Genomic DNA, 20,251 nt, shown 5'->3' on the forward strand with positions numbered 1-20,251 from the left:
CCTTCCATAGACACCAATGATGAAGCACAATTCCTTCCATAGACACCAATGATGAGGCACAATTCCATCCATAGACACCAATGATGAGGCACAATTCCTTCCATAGACACCAATGATGAGGCACAATTCCATCCATAGACACCAATGATGAGGCACAATTCCATCCATAGACACCAATGAAGGGGCACAATTCCTTCCATAGACACAAATAAAAGGGCACAATTCTTTCCAATGACACCAATACTGGGACACCATTTCTCCCAATAGCACCAATAATGGGGCACAATTCCTTCCAAAGGTACCAACGGTGGGGCACAGTTCCTTCCATAGATACCAATGAAGGGGCACAATTAATTTCATAGACACCAATGATGGGGCACAATTCCTTCCATAGACACCAATAAAGGGGCACAATTCTTTCCAAAGACAACAATACTGGGACACAATTTCTCCCAATAGTGCCAATGATGGGGCACGATTTCTCCCAATAGCACCAATGATGGGGCACAATTCCTTCCAAATGCACCAATGATAGGGGCACAATTCCTTCCATAGACACAAATGATGGGGCACCATACCTTCCATAGATACCAATGAAGGGGCACAATTCCTTTCATAGACACCAATGATGGGGCACAATTCCTTCCATAGATACCTATGATGGGGCACAATTCCTTCCATAGACCCATAGACACCAATGATGAGGCAAAATTTCTTCCATAGATACCAATGAAGGTGCACAGTTTTTTACAATGGCACCAATGAAGGGGCACAATTTCTCCCAACAGCACCAATGATGGGGCACAATTCCTTCCATAGACCCATAGACACCAATGAAGGGACACGATTTCTCCCAATAGCACCAATGATGGGGCACAATTCCTTCCATAGACACAAATGACGGGGCACAATTCCTTCCATAGACACAAATGACGGGGCACAATTCCTTTCATAGACACCAATGATGGGGCACAATTCCTTCCATAAATACCAATGATGGGGCACAATTCCTTCCATAAATACCAATGATGGGGCACAATTTTTTCCATAGATACCAATGAAGGTGCACAATTTTTTCCAATAGCACCAATACTGGGACACAATTTCTCCCAATAACCCCAATGACGGGGCACAATTCCTTCCATACACACATAGACACCAAAGGGGCACAATTTCTCTCAATAGCCCCAATGATGGGGCACAATTCCTTCCATAGACACCAATGAAGGGGCACAATTCCTTCCCTTTGACATCAGGACCTAAACCCACTGGCCACAGTCTGCCCGCCCCCCCCCCCGCCCCCAACGTCTGAAGGGCAGTAAACTGGCCCTTTGTTTAGAAAGTTAGGAGCAGGGCCCCTCTAACCCTTTTGTTTTGAAATGTACTGTTTGTGTATTGTCTCCCTTGTAAAGCAAACTTATGGCGCTATATAAATCCTGTATAATAATATTTATTAATTGATTCTATCAGAGTGTCTGATTTGGTGAAGAATGGTTGATCAGATCTATACTGTATGTGCATGGTCACCCTAACAGTGGCCATAGACGGTGCAATTTAACAGGACAATTGTTTTGATAAAACGATTAAATCAGACATCGATCATGTGAGACAAAAATGACACGGCTGAGCGAAGAGCGGCAGATAGTGACAGTTTTGATTGACCCAAGTCAATCAGTTGTGGCAGAAAAAAATGATCAAATAAGGCCAATTGATGGTCTTTTTTTTTTTGCATCCTACACGCTAATTGATGTTTCAAAAAGATGTGTAAAAACACCATATCTGGACCCTGAACCATTGTTTTTTTTCCATTACAACTGATCAATATGGGTCAATAAAAACCAGGACTCTGTTACTTATTGCTTGCTCGTGACATTTTTTCTGGCTCAATCGATATTCGATCTGATGGTTTTGTTGAATCGCACATCGATCGTTCAGTTTTCTCACACCTAGTGTGGCCATCATAGGAGGCAATGAGAGATGAGCGCTTCCCTGGCACTGTGCGATCCATGAGCCCCGGGTGTCAGCTCTGTGTCTATGGGATCAGATCGGAGCGATCAGATCGGAGGGATCAGACGATGCTCCCCCCACACACACATCGCACACACACACATCACACTCCAGCCTCATCTGGATCAGACTCCGGAGGATTTCGGCACGCTTGTGTGTGTTGAAGAAAAAAAAAATCCAGGAGGAGGGGAGCCGGGGAAGAAAATAAAGGAAACGGAAGCCAACCAAAAGAGTAATAGTAGCAGCAGTGTGTCCAACAGCAGCACCAGCAGAGGGACCTCCTCCGATCACCCCGTCTACTCTGTGCGATCCCAGCCTGACACTCCATCCACTACTACTACCACCATGGACTGCCACCGCATGCCACTCCATGCCACCTCTCCCCGGATTACCTCCTTCACCCCATGGATCTTTATCTTCACCACCTTCATGAGAGTATCACTGGGATCATCATTCCTGACAGGTAGGGATCAGCATGGCACGATACACATACATCACATCTGTATATATGTCAGTACACATACAGGAAAGGCTATATATATATATATATATATATATATATATATATATATATATATATATATATATATATATATATATATATATATATATATATATACATAGCATGGAAAGGGAATATATATATATATATATATATATATATATATATATATATATATATATATATATATATATATATATATATATGATATGTCAATGCACATACACATACATGAAATTGAGTATCATTGCTATGATGTATACTTACAGAAAAGTGAGTACCTATATATTTAATAGGTAAGTTGTTATTCTTGTATTATATTATACAGGATTTATATAGCACCAACAGTTTGCACAGCAACATAAGTTAGTACATATACATTATATTGGTGTATAAGGTATGATAGGACACATATAGAAAAGTGAGCATGTATATATATATATATATATATATATATATATATATATATATATATATATATATATATATATATATATAAAATAGATATGTCAGTAAAAATACATGTAATTTAGAATATATGGCATGTCAAAAAAAAAAGAAAAAAAAAAAAAAAATATATATATATATATATATATATATATATTATATTTATCTATTTTAGTTATACATACAGAAAAGTACTTTGCTGTATATATATATATATATATATTCATTTTTGCATGCATATTTACTAACATACCATATAGACTCAATTTCATGTATGTCTGCTGACATATCTATCTATCTATCTATATCTATATCTATATATATATATATATATATATATATATATATATATATATATATATGAATATTTATATATGTATTCACTATGATGTATATGCTAAAGCACACAGTAAGGAATTATATCATAGATTCTATGTGAGTTCACACATACATTAAGGTAATTCTACATATATGAATACCAACTTGCATTGCCTGTTTTAGAGTAACAATAAACATAGACTGTTTAACTTATTTGAATAAAGTTTCTGAGTATGATATATTGGTATGTCCATTTGGTGCACTATACTGTATATATATATATATATATATATATATATATATATATATATATATATATATATATATATATATATATATATATATATATATATATATATATATACTGTGTATACAGTGTATGTGTGTATCTGAACTTGCATTGCCTGTTTTAGATTAAGCAAGCATAGTCAGTTTCATCTATTAGATTGAAGTCCCTGAGCATTATAGATCTGCACTAGGTGCACTATGAAGCACTTATCTATAAGTAGTTATTGAGTTTGAAATAAAGCTGCCATGGCTCCTTGTGTGCAGTGCTCCCCCCATAGATGATGTAAGAGTTCATTGCTGGTGAGATCGGAGTGCTCTTGCGGTTATCTTCAGTTTGCACAGGGCTCTGATGTGCAGGATGACCGAGGCATGCTATAATCTGCCTGTATTTTGGAAGCACTGAACAGGTGCCTTGACTAGTGCAATAATAGAAAGCCAAGCAGTAGCCCTTACTCCATTCTAACTCATGGGATTGCTTTTCTTGAATTGATGGGGGCTATCTTGTACATGAAAGTAGTGGCAGTGCTGCTGGATGTAATTACATGTTTGCAGGCAGGTGAGGGCTGCAGTCCACAGAAGGACATATTTCACTGACACCTGGTACATTAAACCCAAAGAAAAACTTTAAAGTTGAAGTCTATTAAAGGCAAGCAGTGTTCAGTTTCACCATAAAGTGATTCTAAACGTAGATAAATACTAAGATGATCAGAGCACAAGGGAGGAGGAATAGGGAGCATGTTAAGGGTACAACCTTGTGTGAGCTTTTGAAAAATGAGCTACTGATGGAAGGTAAATGGTGACAGATAACATAGGCTCATGTTAGGAGATCACCTTTGCCCCAAAGACCCTATCTCATCCTATCTACATCACATGCCTATTTAAAGATAGATGACAGCAAACATGTAATAACTAGACTAGATTTCTTTTATAGTCATTGAAAGTTGCTGTAGATCAGTCAGCTTGGCACAGGGAGCTGTAGGTGCCTCTTGGGTTGCTAAGTGCTGAAAGCAATCCATAAAAAAGGGTTACGGTGTCTACTGTTCACTGGGTCATATATCAACGTCTAATGCTAACTCCATGCTTATTACATTATGAACCGGTTAAACTATATCACTTCGTTTTGGAGCCTCACTGTTTAAGTGGTGGCTGATTCACTGTGGCAGATTGTAGACTGCTAACCCTGTCTACAAGTTTCACATAAACATCAATCACATGTGCTGTAAAACCTGAGCTTTGTACAAGTGAGAGTCATCCTGGTGAAAAGTCCCCATTGCTACCCCTGATGCCTCCTCCCCAAGCCCCATCCCATGCTAGGCTAAAATCACAGTTTTGCCAGAAATTGTAAGATCTGCCGGTGTAGTCATGTAGTAATTGCTATCATTTTGGTTTCTTCTGCAAGGCACTGTGGCCAGTTGTGAAAACGAAGGAGAAGCTCTTCAAATTCCATTCATCACTGACAATCCATGTATTTCTTGTGTGTGTCTGGTAAGTGCCAGACTATTATTTGCTGGTGGTCTCAGAAGGTTGAAATGTCCTGTAACATGAACGTCTTTCTTTATACAGTCCGGTGGCTAACATGGTTTTGGTAATCACAAAAACATGTTTTCTGTACATGCCATCATGTCACGTGGGCAAAAAGTGTGTATTATTAGTATTTATTATTAATTATTGCTATTATTATCATCATTATTATGTGTGTGGCCAAGCACTAGACTATTATTTTCTGATGGTGATCTCAGAAGGTTGAAACTTTCTGTTTGGTATTTGAGTGCCTTTCTTTATGCAGTCTGGTGGCTAACATGGTCTTTGTATTCACAAAAGTATGTTTTCTGTACATACCATAATGTCACATGAGCAAAACGTGTGTATTAGTATTTATTATTTGTTATTATTATTATTATGTGTGGCAAGTACCAGATTATTATGTACTGGTGGTGATCTCAGAAGGTTGAAATGTGCTGTTTGTTACATGAACTTTCTTTTTAGAGTTACATAGTTACTCAGGTTGAAAAAAGACACAAGTCCATCTAGTTCAACCATAAAAAAAAAAAAATGTCATACAATCCCATATACAGGCATACCCCACTTTTAAGTGCACAATGGGGTTTATTTACTAAAGCTGGAAAGTGCAAAATAAGGCTCACTTCTTCATAGAAACCAATGAGCTTCTAACCCCAGCTTGTTCAATTAAGCCTCTATAATAAAACCTGTAAGCTCATTGGTTTCTATGCAGAAGTGAGCCTGAGTTTGCACTTTCCAGCTTTAGTAAATAAACCCCATTGTGTACTTAAAAGTGGGGTATGGCTGTACCCAATCCTTAACCCACAGTTGAAGTCTGGTGGTTAACATGTTCTTTGTACTCACAAAAGTATGTTGTATGTACATGCCATCATGTCACGTGGGCAAAAAATATTAATATTTGTAAATATTTGTAATACATATTTGTATTTATTATTATTATTATTATTTATATTATTATTTATTATTATTATTATTATTATTATTATTATTATAAGTATTACATCAATATGTATTGTTATTATTATTATTTACATTACCGCTACTAGTATTATTACTACTACTACTACTAATAATAATAATAATATTGTTTATTCTATTATTACAACTCAATGGGGTCTACTTATCAATATATTATAAATCTGTTTATCAAGGGGTAAGCCTTATTTCACCAAAAAAAAAAAAAGAATATAAATTTTAATAGTTCTGTTCCAATTTTATAATGATTAGTATGCCTTTTTTTAATTTTGTATTTTCGTTTCTGTGGTTGAATGACATGTAATTGGTTTCAGTCTGACCTGTAATGTTTTGGGTATCTAGAACCGTGCTGTAGGAAGTTATTAAAAAGTCTGGTTCGAATCTACTTTTTTTGTAGCCTTCATGTAAATCACATATATGTCTATTTGATGAGCGCAGTCGTGACAGTACTAGCCTGTGATAAAGATCAGAGATTACAATCTGGAGATTGGAGTAAATAAAGTTTTGGTAGCACAATCTACCTCTAAGCTGTTTGCTTTGCTGTGTGTCTTTATATAAGCTGCGTCTCTAGCGGTGATAGGACCATTTCAATACACTGATTATTTTCAGGAACAACGTCTCCGCAGGTCTAAGGAGAAGTCTGCTCTACAGAAGACCAAAAAAAAAAAAAAAGTTTCACATTTTAGGCTGCATGGATCTTAAAATAATTGTTTATTCAGTGAGAAGTTGATTTTCTTCCACTGACTTTTTTTTTTCACTTTAGTTTACAAAGCATGCTATTTCAGGAATGCATAATGATGGGTGTAATGACTTTTATTGGGTGTAGAATTTCCATATTAGATGGTGCCCACAGTTATAAATCTGCAGTATAAAGCTCGGATCACAGAGGCGACACTAGTGACAAAAGTTTTCATTTAGAGACTTTATTTAGCAATTGAATAATGCAAAATTTACAAACATTTCAAGAAAATAGAACTTACAAGCACTAACACAGCAATATTATGATTGCAGAAGAAACATTGTAAGATAGGTAATTAATACTTTATATAAAACAAGTGCATGACTACCATTTTTTTTATTTATTTTGTTTGATCAATGAAACAACTTAATATTAAATAGTACAGGCATACCCCACTTTTAAGTACACAATGTCGTTTATTTACTAAAGCTGGAAAGTGCAAAATCAGGCTCACTTCTGCATAGAAACCAATGAGCTTCTAACCCCAGATTGTTCAATTACGCCTTGGTAATAAAACCTGGAAGCTCATTGGTTTCTATGCAGAAGTGAGTCTGATTTTGCACTTTCCAGCATTGTGCATTTAAAAGTGGGGTATGCCTGTATAAAGCGTTATACAAGGCATCAGAAATGGCTATCGGGGGTTATTTACGAAAGGCAATTCCACTTTGCACTGAAAATGCACTTGGAAGTGCAGGCGCTCTAAATCTAAGGGGTAGATCTGAAATGAGGGGAAGCTCTGCTGATTTTATTATCCAATCATGTACAAGCTAAAATGCTGTTTTTTATTTTCCTTGCATGTCCCCCTTGGATCTACAGTGACTTTACTTCCACAAGCATTTTCAGTGCAAAGTGGATTTTCCTTTAGTTAATAACCCCCATAGAGTCAAGTTCTCTAGCTGGTGTGACAATGACCACTGTCTCCAATTTATAGCTTTGTTGTGATAAAAGACAAAGAGAGGAAGTTTAATAAAATGCAAGTGTCTGACTGTATTGATCGCCATGCACAGTCGTATGACTTTTTATTTTATTTAATCAGCTGATGCTGATACAGCGCAGCGTCATCAAAAAATGAAGTATCCATGACAATGGAAATTCATGTGACACAATCAGATGAGAGGTTTAGATCATGTATAATAAGGGCATAATATTAAAATAACTTCAAATATGCTGACAACGTACTTAATAAAATAAAGCTTTGAAATTATTACAGGCATTCCCCACTTTTAAAGAGGAGGGCCACCCTAAAAAAAAAAAAAAAAAAAAACAGCATTAATATTCTCAAAAAATAAAAAAATAAAACATTTGAAAAAATATTTTTTTTTACCTTACCAGAAATCCCTGTTGCTAGGCAGTCTTCCTAATCTGCCTCTTGTTACTCCACGGTGATCTTCAGTCTTCTCTCCTCCTTGCGTTGTCTTCTGGGTAATGGGGCCCGTTGTGTTTTGGAAACTGTGTGTTCCCTAACACAGTGCGTCCCATTCACAAAGCGCTGTGAGACTTGCGCTTGCGCAGTAGGAAATGGGCAGTGAAGCTGCAAGGCTCCACTGCCTGTTTCCCTTAGTGAGGATTGCGGTGCTGGGACCCAAGGGCCGAGGGACGGGTAGGCCTCGGGCGGCCGACATCGCGGGCGCCATGGAAAGGTAAGTGTCCTTATTAAAAGTCAGCAGCTACTTTTTTTTTAGCTGCTGACTTTTAAAAAAAAAAATTCCCCGCTGGAACACCCCTTTGAAGTTGACATTGGGGTTTATTTACTAAAGCTGGAAAGTGTGAAATCTTCTAAACCCAGCTTGTTCAATTAAGCTCTGGTAATAAAACCTGGAAGCTCTATGCAGAAGTGAGCCTGATTTTGCACTTTCCAGCTTTAGTAAATAAACCCCATTGTGCACTTAAAAGTGGGGTATGCCTGTATGTATAGGGAAAAAGAACTAGAAGGATAGGATGAAGACAACCTTCCTGAAGAACTCTATTGTTTAGTGTGTAGTACATACATAGTACAGAGGAGCTGTGTGCTTGCTCAATGAAAGTATATAATAAATGGTTTGCCTGCCTTGCAGGACATTATTGTGCCTTTTCCCCTGAGTATGTATTTTGCTAGATTACACAGTGCAATCGGCACTTTGTATAGAACTAAGCTTGCACAAATGACAGACTTTATTATTTCCTAAGCTTGTATTACAGTAATAGTGCTTCCTGGAAACTGAAGTTGGGGACTAGTGACATAGGTCTGAAAACGCAGCGTGTACATTAAACAGTGCCTATCAGATACAATTAGTATATGCTAAAACATATCATTCTGACAATTCCGAAAAGGAAATATACTGTTCAGCAATAAAAAAAACGTCAAAACTCAATTCTCAAAGCTTTAACACAAGGTCGAGGATCTTTATTATAGCTGTGTAATGTTTAAATCACATTGGATTTAGCTGAAAATAATCATTACAGTCATGGTACTGGTAATTTCACTACGAGAGGTCAGCAGTGGCATTCTTTTAATTAAAAGAGAACTTAAAGCAGTAGCAAACCACTGGCCGTTTATTTATTTTTTATTTTTTCAGACCTAAAAGGTATTGTCACAATGTGCTAGTATGCATCACATATTAGCAAATTATGTTAAACTTACCTAAAAACAAAGCCTTCCAGTGCCAAGCAGGTGCTTCCATCTTCACCTGTCTTCCTTCCAGGGCTGTGTGTCTGGCCCGAGCCGCAATGACGTCACTCATGTGCGTGCGCTTGGGAGCCGCCCTTTGCGGCACAGGTCTCTGAAGGAACAGCCCGGGTGGCCATTCCTTCAGAGAGCGTGCACCAGTGACGTCACCGGCTGCGTGTACAGTAAATATCTTCTAAACTGTGTACTTTTAGTAGATATTTACAGTACCTATAGGTAAGCCTCATTGTAGGCTTACTTATAGGTAAAAGTCAGAGATGGGAGTTTACTCCCACTTTAAAGTGTTCCTAAACCCAGGACCCTGCATTCACTATATCCGGTCTCCCATAGTACACAGAACATGGAAATGCAGTTATTTTAGTAAATATAAACTGCAAAATACCTTTTCTCATCAGCAGTATATAGCAGTCTTATGACTTCTATCAGTGTCTGGTCAAAGCTTGTAGGATGATTTTTTATTCTCCTATGACTGTCCTATGAGGCTGCAGGGATCTGAGGAAGAAGGTATTGAAGTCAAGTCAAGTGAAGTCAAGCTTTATTGTCATTCTACTACACGTAAGAACATACAGTAGAACGAAATGTCATATCTCACAGGGCCACAGTGCTACATACAAATTAAACATAATTATAAATGAATATACAAAGAATAAAAACACCAATAAAAAAAAAACCTATACACATCTGGGAACTACGTAAATGTACATATACTATATGTTTCCAAAAGTCTTTGTAGCAGCAAGTGTTTATAAAAGTGTCTAGTGCATATTCAAGATTAAAAAGGAGGCGACGTGAGACATTCCTTGTCACAATTTATAGGTTGTAGAAGAGGTTTCAAAAAGGTATTCCTTCAAAACGCGTCAGCCGGCAGTGGCCCTTATAATCTTCTCCATTACCATCCGGAGTCTGTCATTGTGAGACTGATGGCCATCATCTGAAGGCTTTTTATATTGTGGTTTTCTTCCACATGTTTGTGAGTAGTTTTTAATTTACTTTTTTAATAAAATAAATTAAAGGATAATTGCACAAGGTCGGTGCGCCCTCTTTTTTCTATTTCTTCTTTGACAGCTAGGATATTCCTATCCTTGAAGGCAGCAAGACCTGAGATGTTGTCAATTATGAACTCCAGCCCACCTGGTTGGCCCTCTAGTCTGCAGGGGTATTTGTTTTTTGAGGCTGCAGGACCCCTGACCCTCTGTCTGGACAGTGCAGATTAGCTCTGTGCTGATCACATGCATCCTCCCAAGAAAAAAATAAAAAGTCTCTAGCAATACACACCAAACTGAGCATGTGAAGCTTGCCCCTAAGGCTCTGTTCTATAAAGAGATGGGTGGGGGACAGTGGAAGGATGGGAGGATCTGAGAAGACAGGATCAAACAGCCTTTTTTACACAATGCAGAAGATTAACCCCTTAGGTTCCACAGGGAGTATAACAAGCATACTTAACTGCATATACAAACTGATTTTACTGTTGTGGGTTCAGTAACACTTTAAAGTAAAAGTTCAGCTAACACCTAACTAAATATAAACATACTTGCAGATACATTATAAATCAAATGTATTTCTCTTTTAAAAAATTAAAAAATATCTCTATACTTACCGGTTCTGCAGCCGCTCTGGTCTGGTACCACGCTGAGCTGTCAGCGGCGCATTTTGTGTGTAGGAGAGGCAGCTGACAACGGAATCCCCATAGTAACTCTATGGGTGATGTCACTTCCCAGGCTTTCCCGTTGATGGTTCTCTTTTGCACACAGCATCCGCTGCTGGAGACCGGACCAGAACGGCTTCAGAAAAGATTTGTATGGTGGTTTCTTCTTTACAAGGTTAGATAGATTTTTTTTTTAGAATGTGGCTGCAAGTTGATTTAAAGTTAGTTAGGTTTTTGGTGAACTTCTACATTAAACCACTTAGAGATTGGAAGATTTGCCTGACCAGGCCATTTTTTGCGATATGGCATTCGTGCGACGCTGTACACAAACAAAATTGATGTCCTTTTATCCCCAATAATTGAGCTGTCTTTTGGTGGTATTTGATCACCTCTGCATTTTTTATTATTTTTTGCGCTATAAACAAAAAAAGAGTGACAATTTTGAAAAAAAAAAAAATATATATTTTTAACTTTTTGCTATTATAAATAACCCCAAAAATGTTTGTAAAAATCTGATTTCTTCATCAGTTTTGGCCAATATATATTCTTCTACATATTTTTGGTGATACAAATCGCAATAAGTGTATATTGATTAGTTTGTGCAAAAGTTATAGCGTCTACAAACTATGGGAAAGATTTATGACATTTTTATTATTATTTTTTTTACTAGTAATGGGGTTGATCTGCGATTTTCATAGGGACTCCAACATTGTGGCGGACAAATCGGACACTTTTGACACATTTTTGGGACCATTGACATTTATACAGCGATCAGTGCTATATAAATGCACTGATTACTGTGTAAATGTCACTGGCAGGGAAGGGGTTAACACTAGGGGGCAGAGAAGAGGTTAACTGTGTTCCCTCATGTGTGTTCTAACTGTAGGGGGAAGGAACGGACTAAAGGAGGAGACAGATCGTTGTTCCTAGCTAGTAGGAACACATGATCTGTCACTCCTCTGCTCACAGAACAGGGATTTGTGTGTTTACAAACACACGTCCCTGTTCTGGCTCTCGTGTCCACGATCACGCGTGGCTGGCAGTCTTCGCAACCGCCGGCCACTCAAAACGGTTTTCGCCCACAGTGCAGCGGGAGGGCACGCGCCTGCTCTCCCTGCTTAAAGGGCCGACGTACTGCTATGACGGCTCGAAGGAACATGCCAACCTTCTGCAGTATAATGACGTGGCTGGTCGGCAAGCAGTTAACCTCTTACTTAACTGAATAATGCATATATGCTGGAGCAAAAAAGGTAGGCTTTAAAGCTGAGCCGCCAGACATATGCATCCACAGGGGCCTGAGGTTTTTTCCCGAGAATGTGATCATTGCCCCAAGCTGTCACTGACAGCTCTCAGTCAAGGCTTCTGATTGGGAGAGAGTGGAATGTGCTCCCGATTATGTGATGACTGGGAGAACCAATGGCAGTGGATGAATGATACAGAAGCCAACCAACTTCCCAGGTGGTAAAGATAATTAAAGCAGAACTTCACTCTTTCAATCAACATTGATTGTCTGTAATCTTTATGCGGCTAGAATTAGTAAATAGATAATAAAGTGTATCATATTTACTTGTTTTAAACTTTTAGCCTTACATTTTTTCAGTTACTTCCTGGTTTCCAGGCCTAGACAAATGATGTCATACATCCCAGGGGAGGAGGGGTTTTCTCAATTAAACACACCCTCCTGTCTGTGTGTCTGAGCTAAGGGAAGATGGATTACATGAAGTAAATGCAACATGAATCATCTGCCCTTACTCAACATGGCTGCAGCTAGAAATGCTGGGTAAGGGGGGTGGGGGGGGGGGGGTTGTGTTTTTCAAAGTGACTTCTCAGCAAATAAAGCATAGAGACATTGGCTGAGTTTGCTTTGATTAACAAAAATGAATTAAATAGTGTTTTCTGTCTGTGGTCCCCAGATACAATGTAGCTTCGTTTTAAAGGACTGCTGGCACAATCATGTGAAAATTTTTTTTTTTTCTACATCTCCATTGATGTGCTGTAAGTTTGAAGAGGATACAGGATAACTTCTGCTCTATTTTCACCTTAATACATCAGGACCAGGGTGCACTTCACTGTGTTTCACACTTGAGTACCCCCAAGAGTATGCATATGAGTTTATGTACATTATTATTATGCATCTTGATCTTCACACTATATTATCAAAGGTGACTTTCACCCACATACCTTCATTGCACCCTTAGAGTTTGACCTTTTTTTTACATAAAGATTTTATTTAGTAAATCAACAGTCAGACAAATGGGTTAACACATTCGTATTAAAACAGCTTACAATCTAAATTTAACATCAATAAGAGATAAAGAAGGTAGTCTGTAGGTGCCCCCTGTCAGGAGAGGATATGACCAAGGACCAGAAATGGCGGATAGAAATGGCATCTAGGGGTCCCCCCCACCCTGGATAAGGAGAGAGGAGGGGGTTTACAACTCTATCCCTGGTTCAAGAGCTAAATGTAGTGAGTCTTGACAGGGTGTGACAGGCGTCCCAGAGTAGATACCTGCCCGGTAGAGATAGTGAGGAAGAGGGAAAGAAACGAAAAAAAGGGAGCACAGAGGGGAGGAGGGAGAAAGGAAGGGGAGAAGGGGACGGAGGAAGGGGGGAAGAGTAAACAAGGGATGTTCAGCAAAGGTATAGGGGTCGGGAATGGCGCTGTGCCCACCCCCGGTATATTTCAAAATAGCCAAAATTGAAAAATGCCTGTAAACGAAATGCAGCTAAATGTGAGTTACTGTATTTAGAAGCATTTGGCGCTAGAAATGCCACTAAAATGTTTTGTGCAGCAGAGGAGCAGGAATCTGACACACCAGGAAGTGTGTCATATGTGAAGAGGCCATTGATCTGCAAGACAGCAAAGATTGTTGGAATGGGTGGGTGGACAGGTGAGTATAAACCTGCCTCTTTTGCAAGGCCTGCTTTGAAGTCAGTTTAAAGGAGAAGTACAGCCAAAGCTCGTTTGGCTGTACTTCTCCTGTTAGCCGTTTTCAGCAGACAATGGGCTGAAGCCAGCTGTCGGCTGATGTCACAGAGCCAGTCCAGGCTTGGGAAAGAACACGACTCTATGGTTGGGATCTGCACATATGCCTGGACAGGCATGAGCTATCATGATCGGCTCACAAAAGCTGTATACTAATGATCAGATTATCGGAAGACCGTTCCGAAACTGATATTTTTCATCTGATTTTTTTCCTCATGTGTACTAGACATTATTCTAACTGTAGTTAAGGAAAGTGGAACAAAATCACTGGATCCGTAAGGTTATTGTGTTGCTATTACTATCTTATCTTATGGTATTGATGTTGATGTAGGTTCCCAGGAAGGCAGCTTCTACACTCTGGATAATCTCCACAGACTCCTTGAGTTATAGTGTAATGTAACAAGAATGTAAACTGAAGCACCACGCCACTGCTAAGAGATCTAGATACAGATTTATTCCAGTAAAGGTCAGGTGGATAATCAAAAGAGTGGCCAACACATTCCGGGGTCCAAAACTACCACCTTCATTAGGACTACAAAAACATAAGGACATCCCCTTAGCAATACAATATCGATAGAATATCTTGTCCTTACGGTCATAGTTCTAACCATAGTCAGTAGTATAAAACTCAAAAAAGCTAGGCAATAGTAAATAAATAATATACAAGAACCTCAGACAAAAGTGAGAATCTGAATAATAAAACATTTCAGTTCATCAATAGGGTTATTACTAATTATTATTATTACAGTTTTTTTTAAGAGTCGTATATGAACCTTTAGGCTGCATTCACACCTACAGTATGCAGTTTTTGTGCTTTTTGCATTTTGCAGATTTGCACTACAGAACGTGTTCCATAGGAAACAATGTTAAATAGAATGTAGTACAAATCTGCAAAATGCAAAAAGCACTAAAAATGCATAGGTGTGAATCCAGCCTAAGACTCAGTTCACACTGGGACAACTTGTCAGTAGACTTAGCCGCTTGACAAGTCACATCCCATTCTGTACAATGGAACCTTTCTAATAGGAGCGACACAAGTCGCTCCGACTTAGAAAAAGGTTCCTGTACTACTTTTGGGGCGACTTCAGGTAACTTGCATTGACTTCTATACAGAAGTCATTTTGCAAGCTGCCGCTGAAGTCGGATTCAGGTCACCTGAAGCAGTCGCACTGCAAGTCGTGCTGCCTCAGTGTGAACCGACCCTTAAGTAGTGATATGGTGCTACAATTTATATTTTGATACATTTTTCTAGCTATAGGCAGCTTGACTGTTCATTCGGACCTGTGGCTGAGCTGCAAACCTACCTTGTGAAGATGTCCAGAAGCATCATGACACTAGTGCACAACTTGCTAGGTACACGTGGCCCATAGTATACAGTAACATGGTCAAAAGTGATCTGAGACACAGGGAAAGACCTTCATTACTCTCAAGAATGATGTTCATTGATACTCATTGGATGCAGGTGTTGCAGCCATAACACGTCAACTAAAGTATATTCACTTTCACAGCATTTAGCAGACCATAGACGGTGCAAATTTATTTCCTGCAACCACGGGTTGTAAGATTTGTAAGATTCCCCCATCAACACAGACAGTGCTGACAGGGAAATCCCTCCTGCTGCCCCTGCCGGGAGAAGGCAGTGATTATTGCTCATGGATATAGCAGCCGCTAGTGATAATCGCAAGTAAAATCCAGCAGGCTGATTGTACCCAAGTTGATTGATCGATCAACTTGGTACATTCAGCCTGCCCATACATAGTTCGAACCTCAACCGGTTTCTGTTGAACTGACCAAGATTCAAACCATCTATGGCCAGCCTAAGGTATTGACTGGATATAATTGTTTGTAATTTACAGTCAGTAACCGCACCCTGTTTCGGTTCGCATCAGAACTCCCAATCATGGAAGAAATTTAGACCTGAGCCGCAAACTCTATTAAAGTCTATGGGATCTGAACTTGAAAAATCAAAAGTCCCCATTTTGAAGGCGTATATACAATTATTGGCCATAAAAAAGGTATGGGGATTGTTTTTACAGGAGCAGTGATTTTAATAATGCCTAAACTGAAACAATAAAAATGAAAAATTGCTTTAAAAATAGCACCTGGGGGCTCCCCTTAGTCTGACTGTGAAGTGGTGCATCTGCACCATGCGTAGAACCTGCTTCAGCAAAATTTACATAGATAAAGAAATCCTTATCCGAGCATGCAGCCTGGCAGACCAGGAAAAGGTGGGGGGTAATGACGAGCGAGCGCCCTCCCCCCTTCTGAACCATACCAGGCCACATCAACCAATTGGTGCATGCAGGGTCGATGACGTCATGTGGAAGTGATTTCACCAGGTGACATCACCAGTTGGCCCCAACCCTTACCTATTTAATAACTGTCAAATGACGAAGCAGGCTGTTGCGGGCGGAGCTTTTTTTTTTCCTTCCCTTTTTTGGGTCAAGCGGTGCAGCGGGCATCGTGATTGATGATGGATCTACATCGGGGGACATTGTTTTTTTATTTTTAATAAAGTGATTGCCAAAAACTGTGTTTGTGTTTTTATTTCTTTTTGACACTATTTTTCTGGTGAATGAGTAGGGGTACAATGTACCTCTACTCATTCACATAAAGGGGGGGGGGGGGCAGGATCTAGGTTGTTAATGGGGGCTTCCAGATTCTGATATACCGCCTGCCTGCAGACCACCAAACATTCCAGGGTTGTGGGGAAGAGGCCCTTCATAAGCACCCCCATGTTGAGGGCAAGTGACCTGGTATGGTTCAGGAGGGAGGTGCTCGCGCACCCAACCCTGTTTCCTGGTTTGGAAGGCTGCACGCTCAGATATGAGTCTGGTATGGATTTTGGGGGGACCCCACGCTGTTTTTGTTCACATTTTTCTTGAGCCAGGTTATTTTTTTTCATTCAATTGTCAAGCGGGGAAGTCCGTTGATAGCTGATGTCTCATCCATTGTTAAGGACGCAGCCGCCAGCTTCTCGGCCCATTCCTTAAAAACCAGCTATTCACTATGCCCTGATTGGGCAAAGCCTTGCACCTGACCAACGGTCAAGTGAATTGCTTTAGCCAGTCAGGGCTTAGAATGCACTGTGCAGCACACAAATTTGGGTGTTCGGCAAACGGGCGATGTTTGGGCCGAAGTAATGCTTGGGCCGAAGCGCTTGCCTAACACTAACGGAGAGTAATTGTGAACAAAATAGCTGATAAACAGCGATTATTAAACTCCGCGCCACTAAAAATAATCGTGAATTTGATCAATAATCAGTGAAAAATAAATAACTAATAGCTGCTCCCTAAAAAAACAAGGAAAAACTTGTCATACTGGAAATATACTAATGATAGGGGCGCTAGTGCAGATGTAAATAACAAAAAAATGTGAAAAAAAGTGACAATCATAAAACATCTAAAATAATCCACACCATATCACAAAGCTGCAATAAACAACAAAAAAATGCAAACAAAGTAAATAAAGTCCCACATTCAGGTAATGGAACTCCAAAGTCCAAAAATAAATGTGATTTTTTCAGTGAAAAACTCCTTCTGAATCCATAAATCGGAAAAAATTGAAATCTTCTATAACGTGATAAACCGTCCCTTCACCAAACAATTTATGGATAAGGAAAAACAACACCCCACTTTTAAAGATAAAGATGTCTTCTTACCAGATGCTGTTGACTACTTTAATTAAAAAGATAGTCAAATAGGCTTATGCAGGTTGATTCCCTGCTGACATGGAATGTGATGGACCTCGTATGGACAGAAGCTTCTTCCTCATAGGCTCAGATAGGTCATAAAAAAAGCCAAACAAAATTCCATAGCATAATACCGTTTAATCATAAAATCAATTTAAAAAACATAAGGCCAAGTGGCTGCTTACATGTGTAGGTGCCCAACCTGGCACTGGGGCTGCTTGCTTAAAACAACAATTTCGTAATGGATACGTAGTTCCTCGTGGTGTAAGGCGTGCGTTCCAACGAAGGGCAGCCGATGACCAAGGACGACCGGAACTAGACGTAAACGAACGTGACTGGATACCGCCTCGACGTACGTTTCGTTTGACACGTCATCAGGAAGCGTACCCAGTAACAAAAGTCAATGTTCTTTATAGTGTCTTGATTAATCCATAGACCAATCACGAAACACTAAATTTGATGCGCAGCCTCAGTCCCACTTAAGGCTAACAACAATAATGATTCCTTAAAGCATAACTAAAAAAATATATAATAAACATTTCGAACATATTACTCCCAAAACGAAGGGATGAGTTATATATTCTAAAATAAAAAAGTTTTTTTTTTTTTTTTATAGAGAAATATAAGAAGGAATGTACTTATAATCAAATGGAATTGTCCATTGGAAAAAAAGGGGGAGCAAGTTCCTTGCAGTTTGTAAATTGACCACTAGATGTCAGTCAAAAGACCAGAAATATTCTAACTTTAGCCAGACATAGAAGACAAAAGAAGGGGGGGGCGGGCAATTTTTTGTAATTAATAATTAGATAATTCTTGAAAAATACATATATATAAAAAAAATTCTTATATATAAAAAATTCCTGAATGTCCTACTACCAGAAATCCGGCCTTGTCTCTATCTGCCAGATGTGAGGGAATATCAACCAAACTCAACAGGCAGAAGAGAACACCAAGTAACTCTAAAAAAAGGTTGAAAATAAGAAGAATGGGAAACTTTTTAATCATTGGACAGAAAGCAATTTAGATCGAGCTCTATATTCATTCCTAGGGGTTGCATAGTCTGTAAATTATATATCCACTTCGTTTCGTTCTTTGATATTTCCCTTGTCATATGGGTTCCTCGCCAATGTCTTGAGATCTTATAGATCCCATAAAATTTACAGAGTGAAGGATCGCTATCATGATGTGTTTTAAAATGTCTAGACACGCTATGATTGGGAAACCCTTTTTTAATATTTGTAAGATGTTCATTAATTCTAATTCTTAGCTGTCTAGTAGTTCGACCTACATACTGCATAGAACAAGGGCATTCAAGCACATAGGTTACATGGTCTGAGTTACATGTAATTAGTGGTTTGATTTTGTAATCCAGTTTAGTGACTTGAGATTGAAACTGAGTAATCTTCCTTGATGAACCGGGTCCTCTGGTGGTCTTGCAGGCTTTGCATCTAGTGCAATAATGGAAGCCGGATCCATCAAGGAAGGTTACAAGTTTTTTTGGGGGGTCCGGAACATTAGGAGCTAATTGGTTTCTCAAACTCGGTGCCCTTCTGTAAATAAATTTAGGATTCTGGGGAATGATCGAGGCCAGATCTTTATCACGTTGTAAAATGGGCCAATATTTTTTAAAAATGGTTTCAACTTGTCTATATTGCCTATTAAACCCTGTCACAAAAGGTATTACTCCTTGATGTTCAGTTTTAACCTTTGATACCAATAAAGATTTTCTATCCATCTGTGACACCTGTGTTACCACTTTCTCTAAAGTTTTTTGTGAGTAACCTTTTTCCAAGAACCTACTAGTTAGCACTTTAGCTTGTGAGTGGAAATCTGACTCCTCCTCACAATTCCGTTTTAATCGCATATACTGTCCTTTTGGAACAGCCCCTATCCACTGTGGATGGTGGCAGCTATGTGTGGGCACATACCCATTTCTGTCAGTGACTTTAAAATAGGTTTTAGTCACAAACTTATTGTGCTTTTTTGTAATAGTAAGGTCCAAGAAGTTCACCTGCACCTTACTGAATTCAGCTGTAAACTTCAGGCAATATTGATTAGCATTCATATTGCTCAAGAAGTCTTTGAAGCTCTCTAAAGTACCTCTCCAAAAGAGAATTGCATCATCTATATATCTTTTATAAAAAACAAGAGATTTATGCATGTTTTTATAGATGGTTTCTGATTCCCATTTATTAAGGACAATATTGGCTACGCTGGGAGCATAGCGCGCTCCCATGGCCACTCCTGATACTTGATTGTAATACTCATTGTTGGCCCAAAAAAAATTATTGGTCATAGCAAGATCTAGGCCTCTGATCAGGTAATTTATCTGGGCCTTTTTTAATTCAGATTCTTTTGTTAGTGCCCACTTTGTTGCTGTAAGTGCATCTTTATGCTGGATGTTAGTATAGAGTGACTCAATATCTACCGTAATCATAATAATATCTTCTGATGCCACCAAATCCTG

General features: G+C 38.9%; 1 protein-coding gene across 1 annotated transcript in view; it reads left to right on the top strand.

Annotated features, from left to right (window-relative positions):
* Nucleotides 1-2,193: 2,193 nt before the first annotated feature.
* The window catches only part of BMPER (BMP binding endothelial regulator), a 338,127-nt gene continuing 320,069 nt past the window's right edge, over nt 2,194-20,251 (top strand). The window contains exons 1-2 of the mRNA XM_077491626.1: nt 2,194-2,470; nt 4,962-5,047. Coding sequence (XP_077347752.1) covers nt 2,353-2,470; nt 4,962-5,047 — 204 coding nt within the window. The 5' untranslated portion in view covers nt 2,194-2,352. The remainder of the gene's footprint in view (nt 2,471-4,961; nt 5,048-20,251) is intronic.

This window comes from Lithobates pipiens, unplaced genomic scaffold, assembly GCF_037356315.1.
Source record: "Lithobates pipiens isolate NorthernLeopardFrog02 unplaced genomic scaffold, aLitPip1_a1.2 Scaffold_19, whole genome shotgun sequence".
Classification (NCBI taxonomy): domain Eukaryota; kingdom Metazoa; phylum Chordata; class Amphibia; order Anura; family Ranidae; genus Lithobates; species Lithobates pipiens.